This window comes from Podarcis filfolensis (genome assembly GCF_964270895.1).
Source record: "Podarcis filfolensis genome assembly, chromosome: 8".
Lineage (NCBI taxonomy): Eukaryota > Metazoa > Chordata > Lepidosauria > Squamata > Lacertidae > Podarcis > Podarcis filfolensis.
The window spans coordinates 20304305-20318646 of NC_139611.1; the positions used below are offsets into that span (position 1 = coordinate 20304305).

At 47.4% G+C, this 14342-nt stretch overlaps 1 protein-coding gene across 5 annotated transcripts in view; it reads left to right on the forward strand.

The window, feature by feature from the left end:
* The window catches only part of MIB2 (MIB E3 ubiquitin protein ligase 2), an 83737-nt gene that overhangs the window by 19665 nt on the left and 49730 nt on the right, over positions 1-14342 (forward strand). For 2 of the 5 annotated variants that reach the window (XM_083628603.1, XM_083628605.1), the window contains exons 1-3: positions 7725-7922; positions 10832-11153; positions 12831-13002. In XM_083628603.1, coding sequence (XP_083484729.1) covers positions 10907-11153; positions 12831-13002 — 419 coding nt within the window. In that variant the 5' untranslated portion in view covers positions 7725-7922; positions 10832-10906. Of the gene's footprint in view, positions 1-7596; positions 7923-10831; positions 11154-12830; positions 13003-14342 lie in introns of those variants that run through there. The other 3 variants (XM_083628601.1, XM_083628604.1, XM_083628602.1) reach the window with 2 other exon arrangements.

The window sequence follows — 14342 nt, forward strand, 5'->3', positions numbered from 1 at the left end:
GTAGACCCACCAAAGGGAGTGAACGTGGCCAAGTTAGGTCTGTTAATTTCAGTGGATGTCCTTGCTGCAGGACTTAGCTGGACAGAACCCAGTGTTTTTGTTTTTAGTTGTGTTTTGCTGCCTTGGGCTACTTGAGAAGGTAGGTCTGATGAAGGTGATGTCACTTTCTGCGGCTGGAGAACGTTCCTGGTACAGTTGGCCTGAGTCTTGCGGACAGTCAGTTTTACCGTATTTGGGGTGTCCTCTGACGAAGAATTGAGAGGGAAGGTCTGAGGAAGGGATATGGAAGGCGGGTAGTTGAGCTTTGCTCTGTCTTCGTAGTGTTGGGGTGCCTCCAGCTGGGTTGCAATTGTAAGGCTCCTGCTGAACGAAAAGGCCATGAGCATGGTGCCTTTATCCTCTTCTCCCCCTTCAACCCTCCCCCCCCCGGCCTCCACCCCAGCTTGGCTTTCCCCAGTGCATAGTTCAGTCATGGAATTTGATCCCGCAGGAGGCCTGATGGTTATCATATACGAGAGGCCCCATCTTCATTGGCATTCCGCCGGCTCCTGAAGACACAGCTGCTTAGGCGAGCATTCCCATTGCACCAAACCTCTGGTTTAATTGTTACGACTTTTCAATCGCTCGTTTTATTCTCTATAGGCGACTTGCGCTTGGGTTACGTTCTGGGGATAGTGTCTAAAGCCCAAATTGCATATGGTCGAAAAATGTCGGATTCAGTTGTGGGTGGGGTTGCCAAAGTGTTTTCCCCCCCCGAAAGCCTGCCCCCTTTCCTGGCCCCCTTTAAATTTTTAAATTTTCTTGCCAAGCGTGTAAAGCTGAATAATGCGTACAAGTTAAATGCACATAACTTTCGAGGTACCTGTATAGTGGTACCTCTGGTTACGAACTTAATTCGTTCTGGAGGTCCATTCTTAACCTGAAACCATTCTAAACCTGAGGTACCACTTTAGCTAATGGGGCCTCCTGCTGCCACCGGGCCGCCGGCGTACGATTTCTGTTCTCATCCTGAAGTAAAGTTCTTAACATGAGGTACTACTTCTGGGTTAGCGGAGTCTGTAACCCGAAGTGTTTGTAACCCGAGGTACCACTGTGTCCCAATTCAGGATGTTTTAAAGCCCTGGTGGATTTGTTGTTGCATATTTTAAATTTCAGTTTCAAACTGGTTTTTAACATTGTGTTTGACGCAGCGCGTAATTAAACTGCAGAACTTGCTGCCACAGGAAGTGGTGGTGTCCACCAGGTCGGATGGCCTTAAAAGAGGGTTGGACAGGTTCATGGAGGAGGCTATCCAAGGCTACTAGCCATAATGGCTATGCTCAGCCTCCACAGCCAGAGGAAGTATGCCTCTGAATACCAGTTGCTAGGAACCACAAGAGGGGGAAAATGCTGTCATGCTCAGATCCTGCTTGTGGGCTTCCCTCTGGCATCTGGTCAGCCACCTGCCCTGTGACCTGAGGGCAGGTAGAAATAATAACTGCTACTACTGCTCTATTTTACCGTCTTCTTTCTGTTAGTCCATGGCATGGGTAGGCAAACTAAGGCCTGGGGGCCAGATCCGGCCCAATTGCCTTCTAAATCTGGCCCACGGACGGTCCGGGAATCAGCATGTTTTTACATGAGTAGAATGTGTCCTTTTATTTAAAATGCGTCTCTGGGTTATTTGTGGGGCCTGCCTAGTGTGTTTACATGAGTAGAATGTGTGCCTTTATTTAAAATGCATCTCTGGGTTATTTGTGGGGCATAGGAATTAATTCCTTTTTTTCTCCAAATTATAGTCTGCCCCCCCCCAAGGTCTGAGGGACAGTGGACCGGCCCCATGCTGAAAAAGTTTGCTGACCATGGGGATGGTCCATGGGGATGGGGCAGGAACACCAAAGCTGCGTTTCCAGTAGAGTATGCGTGTGGAATCTTTGTTCCCTCCAGAAGTTGCTGAACTACAATTCCCAACATTCCTTGCCATTGGTCATGCTGGCTAGAGCAGATGGAAACTGGAGTTTAGCAGCATCAGGAGGTGGAACCAGAGTTTCCCCACACCTGCAATGGAGTACACAGTGTAGGTTTGGGTATGGAAAGGGGGTTCCTACTGGTCTCTAGCTCTTGTTTTTGTTATTTAAGAACAGGTTTTAAAAGCAAGCTTCTAGCCCTCGTGGCTGTGTTGAGAATTCAGCTTTTGCTTTGAAGTTTGATTGTTTGAGCATGGAACTCTAAATCACTTTATCTTCAGGTACACAGAGTGTTGTTTAAGCCTGTTGCATCAGCATGTACAAAATTTGACGTCAGCGTGGGAAAACCTTTGGCCCTACAGTTATTGCGGAACTACAACTCCCATGAACCCCCAGCAAGCATAGCCAATGGCCTTGGAACATGGGAGCTGTTGTTCAGCGACATCGAGAGGGCCAAAGGTTCCTCGCATCTGCTCTACATTGAACACTCTTTCCTTTTCTTTCCCAAATCCACCCAAGTGTTTGCAAATAGCAGTTGGCACTTTATTGACATCAGGCCAGAGTCTGGGTGCTTCGAGGGTCACTTACACTCAGCCTCGCCTTCCTTGCAAGATTGTTGTGATGATAAAATCGGGGGGGGGGGGGTCAGTGCGAGTAGAGAACCACATCCATTTCCTTAAGTTCCTTGGAAAATAAACAGGATATAATTGTAATAATTTTTATGGCGCTCTCCCCAAGGAGTCTAGCCTAATGCTGAAAATAATAAATACCTTGTTTTATTTCCCCCAGGCTTTTAGTCTGTGATGGAAACTGCTTTTAATTGCTGGTGTTTATTCACCTCCTTATTTTATTATTGGGTTTTCGTTGTTTTGTGAATCGCTCCCAAAATGTGTGCTCCTCCCTCCCCAACCTCTTTTTTTTTTTTTTTACATTGACATAAATGGATAAAATAAAACCACGTGAGTAATTTAGGGAGACAAGACTGTCCCCATTCAGCTCTTTATCTTGCAACTATGAATATTTGCATGGTGCAGGAAAAGTGACTAGGGAGAAGTTTTTCTCCTTCGCTCGTAATACTGGGAACTCGGAGCCATCCGGCGAAGCTCAGTGTTGGAAGATTGAGGGCAAGCAACAGAAAGTACTTCTTTGCACATAGTTAAATTGTGGGATTCACTCTCCTCTTGTGATGGTCCCCTTGGATGGCTTTAAAAGGGGGTTAGATACCGCATTTTCTGTTCCATAAGATGCACTTTTTTCCTCCTAAAAAGTAAGGGGAAATGTGTGTGCATCTTATGGAGTGAATGGCGCTGCGCAGAGAGGGCCACCTTAACCTCCCTGGGTTGTTGTGAGGTTGTTCTGTGATAGTAGCCCCCTGAGCAACTTGACAAACAGACAGGAGAACATTATTCTTGTTTTCCCTCTTCAGTCAGTCTTGGATTCCATCAGTGCCCAAACCATGTGCCTCTGTCTTTCCAAACGGCCAGATGATCCCATTTTTTTCCTGGGGCTTTCTGTGAGAGAATGAAATCCAGGCACTAATGCCTGTTAAAATGCTTCTACTGTTCACTTGCAAAATCAAGCTTTTGAAAAGAGGCTCTACAGAAATAAAAGATTCAGAATATTTTTTTTTTTCTTGTTTTCCTCCTCTCAAAACTAGGTGCGTCTTATGCTCGGGTGCGTCTTATATAGCGAAAAATACAGTAAATTCACAGAGGATATGACCATCAGTAGCTTCTAGTCATGATGGCTCTCTGTTCTACCTCTCCAGTGTCAAAGACAACAAACAGACAGTTGCTGAGAATAACAAGCTAGGGCAGTTGCCGTTGTGCTTGGGCCCTGCTTGTGGACTTCTCATAGTCATCTGGTTGGCCGCTGCGAGAACAGGATGCTGGACTAGATGGGCCGCTGGCTGGATCCAGCAGGACTTGGTCTAATGCGGAGGGAAAAGTTGGGAAATGTACAAAACGGGCAGCTTCAAAAAAGTGATGGTGGTGGAGGAGAGGAATGCACAACGGTTTCTTTAACCATAACCTTGTCAAGCATTGGCAGAGCTCTGAAGTGGCTGGAAGCCTCAGCCAGCTGCCCAGCTGGTACAATGCATTTCCTGGGTTATGTTTGACAAAAACAGCAGGAGAGAGTGTGTGTGCCTGAGAGGGAGAGAGAGAGGGTGGGGTGGGGGGAGTTTCAGGCTAGCTGTGAACAGAATTAACTCCATGTGTTTTAACAAAGTGATAGCTGGAATGTTTAGAAAGTGTGTGTGTGTGTGTGTGTGTGTGTTTTGGTGGGGAGATCTGGGCCATCTCCTTGCCTATTTCTCACTTCTCCGCCCCAAAGCCGGGTTATGTAAGGCTTCATTTGGCATTCAAGGGACATCACCAGACAGAGGGAAGGAGAAAATGCCCATTTTTCTTCTTCAAATTAAGTGCCCAGGAGATGTCTGGATTCCATGATTCCATGAGGAATTCTCAGATAATGTTGGAACGCTACCAGCCTCATATCCCAAGTTGCTCAGGAATTCTATGGAACAAAGAAACAATTTAAAAACAAAAATCAGTGGGTAAAATCAGGGCAGTTAGGAAGGTTAAGTCTGCCATCTTGATTCAGAATGGCATCCAATTGCATCCAAACATAGGTGACAACTTCCTCCTTGACCTCTGGGGAAGTCATGCAAAATGTGGTTACGATATGCTAGTAAAGGGTAAAGGGACCCCTGACCTTTAGGTCCAGTTGTGACCGACTCTGGGGTTGCGACGCTCATCTCGCTTTATTGGCCGAGGGAGCCGGTGTACAGCTTCTGGGTCATGTGGCCAGCATGACTAAGCCGCTTCTGGCGAACCAGAGCAGCGCACGGAAACGCCGTTTACCTTCCCGCCGGAGCGGTACCTATTTATCTACTTGCACTTTGACGTGCTTTCGAACTGCTAGGTTGGCAGGAGCAGGGACCGAGCAACGGGAGCTCACCCCATCACGGGGATTCGAACCGCCGACCTTCTGATTGGCAAGCCCACAGTGCCACCCGCGTCCCTCTATGCTAAGAGGTGCCAAATGCATAGTAAACAAATGTCCCAAAATTTAATGTAGCTAGGATTCTGCCTTATACTCATCGGGTTCCAGACAAGGGTCGTTCCTGGGACCTCCTGTGTGCTGATCTATCCCTGAGCTACAGCTCTCTGCTGTCGGCCTCTAATATAACTACATCAGCAGAGAATTTGCCCTGGTTTGCAGAAAGTCACCTGGTGCTGTCTAAATGTTTTGGACTACAACTCCCATCCTCCAGCTAGCCAGCATACATGTTGCGCCCTGTGACTGCTGGGAGCTGCAGTCGAAAACTTGATGACGCAATTCCCCTGTGAGAAAATGTTTGCACATTTTGGGACTTTTCAGTTTGAAGAAAAAATGAGGAAGAGGTGACATGATAGAAGTTCATAATATGATGCTTGGCATGAGGAAAGGGTTTTTCCCTCTCTCGCAACACTAGAATGCATGGACATGCAGTGAAGGTTAAACTATGGAACTCAATCTCAAGCTCTTTCTTTCTTTCCTCTTTAAAAAGCTTGCTTTATAGCAATCTGAAGATTTTGAAAATTCTCCTTGACTTGGGATCTTCTGATAAAAAAGTGGTATATAAATTGATGGATTGAATAATATACTGAGTTTTTATATCTTCTGTGTCAGATCTAAGCTCCCACACCCAGGCCTGGGCATGCTGTGTGATGTACAGTGGTACCTCGGGTTACATATGCTTCAAATTACACACTCCGCTAACCCAGAAATAGTGCTTCAGGTTAAGAACTTTGCTTCAGGATAAGAACAGAAATTGGGCTCCGGCGGCGCGGCAGCAGCAGGAGGCCCCATTAACTAAAGTGGTGCTTTGGGTTAAGAACAGTTTCAGGTTAAGAACAGACCTCCAGAACGAATTAAGTACTTAACCCGAGGTACCACTGTAATGGGAAAGAACCAGGGTTTTCTCTGGTTGTGTCGAAATGCCATCTGCCATTCTTCCTGGCCCTCCCCCCTCCTCTCCCCTCATCGCAGACATTCAGCCTCCTCTACTATCAAAGAACAATGCGTGGGAATTTTTTTGCAAAAACGCTACGTATCACATCGGTGCTAATAATAATATTTTCAATTGAAAATGTCAACTTATTTTTAGCCCCTTCCAAACATCGTACAATGCACTGACCTCCCTGCCCGCTCCCTTTCTAAATATGATGTCTAGGTTACATATCCACTCCTATTTTTTTGTAACTGTCTACTAATCCCTTTTAATTGAGACTGACAGACATAATCCCCTTAAGGCAAGGATTTTAATTGTTCTTTCAGTTGAAAGAGCTCCTCCTGCCCCCCCCCCTTTCGTAATCGGTCCGCCTGTGATGTCTGAAGCACGACACGTTTGGTTGTGATGCGGCTGGATCCCAGAATAGCCATGCTGGTATATTTAAATTTTCCTTCCTCTCATGTGAGAAGGTATCTATCTATTTTTAACTGTCTGGTTTCTTTAGCTGTTCCTTTGGCTCCCGAGACGTCTTTTAACTTATTTAGCCAGTGTGGTTAGAGTCCAGCACTCTATCCCAGAGACACTCACTGTCTCTGAGCCTAACCTACCTCCCAGGGTTGTTGTGAGGAAAAGATGAGAAGGGTTGTGGGCGGGGGGGGGGGGGAAGCATATATGCCACCTTGAACTCCTCGGATAGAAATCAAATAAATTTATTATATGAACATGTTGCAGTGGGATTCTTTTCTAGCTACTTGTTAAGAGTTTTTACTTCAGACTGAGGAGACCTGTGTTTAAATCTCCCGTTGGCTCCGAAAATCCCATAGAGCAAACTGGTAGAGCTCATGGTTTTGAGGGTCGCATTGGGCCACCTTCTGGGGGCCGCATCATAGCTGTCAACTTACAGATTTGAAAATAAGGGACCAGCAGCCTTGAAAATAAGGGATCAGCAGCCAAAATAAGGGATCAACAATTACTTTTATAAAATACATATTTTGTTGCATGCAAATGGCTTTAGATACCTATTAGGTCCATAAATTAACATATAGCATATATTCAACACAAAAAAGCAACAATTTGTTGTTGACAAAGCAAGCTGGACATAGAAAGGGCCACATTACCTTCAGTAGCTTATTTAAGGGACATCATCAATAAGGGACAGCAGCGGGACATGGCACTGGAATGAGGGACTGTCCCGCCAAATAAGGGACGCTTGACAGCTATGGGCCGCATGCCAGAGGTGGGCGGGGCCAGAGGCAAAAGTGGGTGGAGCAACAAATGTAAATGTTGCTTTGTGTACAGGAGGGTACTTCTACACACGTAGGTGCATGCACCTCCCTAGCCAGGCAACCAAGATCCGAGTTCAAGGGCACATTCCAGCCAGGCAAAAACACTCAAGGAGGGAGCGAAGCAAGTCTGGTGAGGGGTGTGTCTGGGTGACATATGGTGCGGGCCAGACAGAGAGAGCTACTAGCTACACCCCCAAATCTCCTTGAAGGGTTCATTGATTTTTTTTTAAAGTGTATATGACCACATTCACACCATATTAGAGCACTATGGTACCGCTTTAAACTATCATGGCTTCCCTCAAGGAATTCTGGGAGCTGTAGTGGTTTTTTTGAGGGGGTTTCTAACAACTATCAGCACCTCTGGTTGGACACGGTAAGAAGACTCCATGGAGTGCTGGACCGATCCAACAGGACTCTCCTTATGTAACGTTGTATTCCCCTGTTGCTAGGCAACCGCAAAGCGCATCTTCCAGGGCCAACGAAAGCGTCCATCACCCATGGCTGTATCTAGACTCCACCACATGTGGAGGTGGGACATCTCTCTAGGTGGGTGCCTTTTCACCTGAAGTGTAGAAGTCATGCGCTTAAACTCCAGGGAAGGTGCCCTTTCTTAACCATGAGAGGACATTACCTATGGAGCAAGAGGCCTAGGGGAGCCATGGAATCGCTTTTCTGGGCGGCTCTCGAGAAAAGGTTAGGAAGCCGGGCTTGAGACGGAACATATTTCGCTTTCTGTTTTCTCCTCTTGTAAGAACCTTGTTGTCTCTGAACGTGCGGGCGTTTGCCAAAGGACTCGCCGAAATAACTGTCGCTCAGCACCGAAACTGGGTTCTGATATCTGCTCATCAATTGTGTTTTTTTGACTAGAATAACCTAAAAGGAGCCTTTGCTAGATCAGGCCAAAGGTCCATTTAGACCCCCCCCCATCCTGTTCTCACAGCAGCCAACCTGAGGCCTACGCAGAAAACCTGTGAAGCAGGGACCTGCAATGTTCTGTGGTATCTTTCATTTTGATAACTGGCATACCATTAGTGGTATCTAACGTTTTGATAGCTCCAGAGACAGAAAACATCCACACCATACATTTAAAGCACTGTGGTAACACTTTAAACAGTTGTGGTTTCCCACAAAGAATCCTGGGAGCTGGTGTTTGTTTGTTTGTTTGTTTGTTTGTAAAGGGTGGCGAGAGTTTTTGGGAAGACCCCCTATTCCCCCTTCACAGAGCTAGTCCTACGCAGAGTAGATCCACTGAAGTCAAGCCTGAGAGTTGACCCGCTGATATTGATGGGGCCAAGTTAGCTGAGTCCATTAACTTCAACGAATCTACTCTGAGCAGGGCTAGCACTGGACACAACATATAAAGAAAGGGCTGTGCTGTTAATCTTGCCAGCATTTGCCACACAGTTTTGACAGGCATCAAATATTAAGGCCATATTTGCACCAAAGAGCTGTGGCACCACTTTGAACAGCCATGGCTACCCCTCAAAGAATTCTGGGAATTATAGTTTAAGGGTGCTGAGGGTTGTTAGGAGACCCCAGCTCCCCTCACAGAGCTACAATTCCCATAGCTCCCTGTTGACTGCTGAGCCACTCTTAAGAGCTGTTCACTTTCTGAGGGGTATAGGGGTCCCCTGACAACTCTCAGTACCTTTAACTACAACTCCCAGAATCCTTTTGGGGGAAGGCATGACTGTTTAAAGAAGTATGATTAGCCCCATTTGCACTGTACATTTAAAGAACTATCATACCACTTTACAAAGTCAAGGTTTCCCCCAAATCATCCTGAGAACTGCATTCTGTTGAACCACTCAGGTAATTGCTGTGCTATGATACTGCTTTAAATATATAGTACAAATGGGGCCTCAGTTGGAGACAACCCTGTGTTTTGCCCAGAAGTTAACGCTGCTGTTTTCAATGAGGCTTGCTTGCTAAGTAAGTGTGCTTTGTGTTGCAGACTTTTTTGCATGTATAAAATTGGAGTGTTTTGTCAAAAGCTTATTTATTTTGTACTATTGTTACATTCATTATTACATCTTACATCCCTCTCTTTACTACAGTGAGCTCAAGGCAGCGTACATGGTTCCCCCCTCCCCATTTTATCCTCACAACAACCCTGTGAGGTGGGTTAGATTAAGGGCCAGTGACTGGCCCAATATTGGCCTTGTGAGCTTCATTGCTGACTGGGGAATTTGGACCCTGGTCTCCCAGGTCCTCAGTGGCGTAGCGTGGGTTGTCAGCACCCGGGGCAAGGCAAGTAATTTGCGCCCCGAAACCCGTGGATTTGTGCCCCCTAACCCGTGGATTTGTGCCCCCTAACCCATGGATTTGCCCTAACCCCAGATGTTGCCCGGTGCGGCCCGCCCCCCCTGCACCCCCCACGCTACGCCACTGCAGGTCCTAGTCCATTCAAAGTGTGAGTGGCAGAGCTGGACATGTCATCCTATGTTAAATATTTGTGAATATTTGTTTGAGCTATATAACATAAAGGGGAGTATGTCTGTTCGAAGCCAATAGGAGACTGGCTTTAGCTCTGAATGCGACAGCAGCTTTGATCTTAAAATAAATAAATTTGTGACCTTTCCTAATTTATTTTGGAGTCCTTGAACCAATGAATTTCCCATTGCTTTTAATTCATGGCGCTCTACTTGTGTGTTTAAAAGAGCATCCATTTTCTACTTCATCTGTCATGGGCTGCCCTTGACTTGTTAAGTGCTTGATGGTGTGTTTGAGATGTGGCTTTGTGTTCTTTTCATTAATGCAAATGGGGTGAGAAGCGTTCATTGTCTCCTGTGCAAGTATTTTTAGTTCCTGATCTAATTTTAGGCCTTGTCATCAGAAAGAGAAGAGAGAGGGACTGTGTCAGAAATTCATATGTGCTTTTTTTTTTTTAAGCTTCCTTCTGTTTTGAAACTTATCTGTAAAAGGGTGGGTGGAGGGGGTGATCAGAACTGTGTGTGAGAGCTGCTGCTTCCTGGGTTGCCCAAGTGTCATCTGAGATTTATAATGACCACATAAACCTGAAACCAGCAGTTTGGGGCCTACTGGTGATCATCTTATGCTCTTAGTCATTCTGTTCCCCTTGACTGGTTTTAAAGGAAGCAAATTTCAGAGGAGGAGGAGACTGTCCATTGCTACTAGCCACATTGGCTGTGTTCTGCCTCCACTATCAGATACACTGTGCATCTGAAAACCAGTTTCTGAGAATTGCAAGTGTGGAGAATTGCTGTTGCTCTCCGGTCCTTTTGACATGCTTCCCATTGGGGCATCTGGCTGACCACTGTGAGAACAGAATGCTGGACTAGTTAGTCCACTTGACTTGATCTTATGGCATCTGGAGAATGATATCCCTGCTAGAATATATGAGAGCAAAGAAGAACAATATATGCCCACTTGGTGCATAAGAGGCACCAGTTGGCCTTCCAGATGTTGCTGAACCACAATTCCCTATTGCCCATGTTTGCTGGGAGTTGTAGTTCAGCAAATCCCAGAAGACTGTAGTTTCACCCACGCACCTGGTACATAGCAGCCACACTGCCTCAATCTTCCCAGCATGCTTTTTGAGCCCATGCGTGGTTTTTTTTTTCCATCTCCCCACTCCCCAGGTTTCATCAATGCTTTGCCCTCTGTGCTGTGAGCCGGCCGTCCGGCCGTCAACTTGAGGTTGCCTGCGCCGGGCGATGGACTTTGACCCCTACGCAAGCATGCAGGTTGGAATGCGGGTGGTCCGTGGGGTGGACTGGAAATGGAGCAACCAAGACAACGGCGAAGGGAATGTCGGGACGGTGGTGGAGATCGGTCGGCAGGGCAGCCCAACCACCCCAGATAAGACCGTGGTGGTCCAGTGGGACCAAGGAACTCGCACCAACTACCGGACTGGGTTTCAGGGAGCGTACGATCTTCTTCTGTACGATAATGCACAAATAGGTAAGTAAATAACACAGGGAGCTGCCTTATACTGAATTAAGCCACTTGTCCCTCTGTGTCAGTACTATCTACACCAGTGGGCCTCCAACTTTTTTCCTCTGGGCCACATTTTCAGAATAAAAATTTCCTGGTCCCAATTTTTTTTTCTTGATAAGAAATACATTGGAAAACAAAAAGTAGCAACTCCTGGCAGGCCTTGATTTGTAATGGAACATGGCTACTTTATTACATGATAACGGTACATCCAGAAAGTAAAAAAACAAGGCAGATACATAAGAACATGAATCATTCCCAACATGTAATATTGATTGCCCTTGAACCTTTCTGCCACACTTGCCATCCTCTCCTGCCACACGCTTTTGAGAACCACTGGTCTACACTGACTTGCTCTCCAGAGTTTCGGGCAGGTGACATTTCCACCTCTCCCTGGAGATGCCGGGATTGGAACCTGGGACTTTCTGCACTCAAGGCAGATGCTCTTGCACAGAGCTGCGGCCTTTTCCCGAAACCTAGGAATCTGCATCGCTGAGCCACACCAAGCATTCATCCAGCATTGTCTGCACCAGTCAGAGTAAAGAACCTGTGGGCTTCCCCTGGTTGTTGGACTGTTGTAACGCCCAACTGTCCTCTGGCGATGTTGCCGGCTGGTGACTTGAAAAGCCACAGTTTACCCCCAGCTGATCTACACTGGCTGGCTTCAGAGAAGGGTCCTTCCCGGGAATGATTTGGGGATACTGGGTGCCCATGCATTATTTCAGACACCTCTAACATAGGGTTACCAGACATCCCCCGTTTCCAGGGGACAGTCCCCGGATTTGCGAATAAGCCCCTGGACAAATTCCATCCCCAGAATGTCCCCAGATTTCATCTAATGTCCCCAGGAAACGCAATAGCGGCAGTCTCAGCAGCCCGGAGCAGTTGGCTCTGGCTGGCTTCCGGGCTGCCTCCACCTTCCCTGACCCCAGCAACTAAGCTGTGAAGGGAGGCTTCATGCTGCCTATCAGAACAGCCTCCCAACTCCTACTTGTATGCAAGCAGGAGCGGGGCGGGGATCTCTCAGCTGTGAAGGGAGGCTACACGCTGCCTATCCGAGCTTGCGTGCAAGCAGGAGGGGGAAGGGATCTCTCAGTTAGGCAATAGGAAGCCTTGCTTCCCAGCTGAGGGATCCCACCCCCTCCTGCTTGCACGCAAGTAGGAAGGGGATTGGGGCTGTTTTGATGGGAAGGGAGGCATCGTGCTGCCCGAGCCTTGCCGCCGCCACTCTCCACCCTCCTTCTCCACCTTCCTGCCTGACCCACTGTGCACCGCTTCCCCACCACCGAAGAACTAACAACTCAGGAGCTGCCCAGGTTCATGGAGAAAGGAGATAGAAGCCTCGGAGGAAGGGGAAACATGGCGGTTGAGGTCAAGGCGGCGGCCGCCCCTCTGCCACCGCCATCGCTGCAGCATCAATGTCCCAAACATGTAGTATGTATATATGTATGTAATTAAAGTGTCCCCAGATTCATTGAAAAAAATCTGATAACCTTACTCTAACACACACACTCTCCTGCTTACTGAAAGCCACATGTGTTAATAACCTTTCTTCCATAAGGGAGTTTCTCTAACCCCTTTGATCTCTTTGGTTGCTGAAGCTGCTGATGTCGACTCTCGCCTCTTTCTTTCTCTCTCAATTAGGCGTCCGCCACCCCAACATCATCTGCGACTGCTGCAAGAAACACGGGATCCGCGGGATGCGGTGGAAATGCAAGGTCTGCTTCGATTACGACTTGTGTATGCAGTGCTACATGAACAACAAGCATGACCTCTCCCACGCCTTTGAGCGCTACGAGACTGCTCACTCGCAGCCGTAAGTGATAGAATCAGAGATTTGTTGGGTTGGAAAGGGGTGCCAAGGGTCATCTAGTCCAACCCCCTGCCACTCCCCCACCCCCACCCCCAGTGTACATTGTCTGTAGGCAAAAGAAATGTTAATATATAGAGATATAGATAACAAGAGGGTGACGTGTTCTTTCTTTCTAGGGCTTGATTCTATCTGTACTTGTTTTGCTTCAAGGGGTGGGAAACTGGAAACTGGCAAGCCAAGTATGGCATGTGGTATGATGCTGGAAATCCTTTGGGCACATGTCCAGTGATATATATTACTTTTGGTTTAAGTTGTTGTCCTCCTCAATTTTGTAGCTATCTGATCCTTGATATATGCAGTTTGCTCGTGTACTTTTAAGTGATATTCCTTTAGTATGGGGATTAATGGAAGAACAAGAAAACTGTATTTTGCTCTAGGTCTCTAAGAGACTTATACTTGGAGCCTGGAAGGATAAACACCTATTGTCTAATATGCAGCAGTCTGAGGACCCTGCAGCCTTGGCTACATCTTGAACATATTTCCTATAAACACCAGTTTTATGTGGATACCTGTTGGGACATTTGTACGGCTTCTATCCAGTGGCATGTGGTGAAGTTTTTCGTAGGGGAACAGTTAGGGCCAGAGGTACCAGCTTAGCTTGCGAGGGCGATTTGGGGTGGGTGGGTGATGTCATGCCCGTGAGCATTGCTCCTCCTTCCCTAAGCCGGGCAGAAACCGAAATGGAAAAGATTTGTCCGTCCCCAGGTGTGATGCTTTTGCTTTTAAGAGAACCGAGCTTCTCCAAAACAGAAGCAAGTAGAAAAAGGATGGGGGGGGGTTGCTTAAGCAAAGGGCTTCCAGGGCTTTTTTCAGTAGACGATTGCAATGGTAACTAGGCAACCTACCCTGTTCCCTTTTTTAAAAAACACCCCCCTCCACTAATGTTGCTTCCTAAATTGTAGAGGAGCTGCCAGTGCCACTGTGTGAAGTCCTTGGAGGAGAAAGGAACTCGGGGGAGACTAATAGTGACTTTTAAGCTTTCTATGCGTGGGGCAGGAGAGCCGGATTTGGGTGTGGGGGCGTGGGATGAAAGAGAGTCGGGGCAGGTGCTCAGTGCCGTTGACAGGTTGTCTTCGGAGGGAGGCGTGCAAAATGTCTGGGGGAAAAGGAGGGAGATGGGAGTTATGAGTCCCTAGTTAGGGGCAGGTACCCACTTCCTCCAGCCTCTCACTCCCATGTCTCGCTCCCATTCCCCCTCTTGTTCCACCTCGGCCCGCTACCCCACTCCTGAGCCCGGCAACGCCTCAGGACTCATGATAGCCACTGTGGCTAGTAGCTATCGA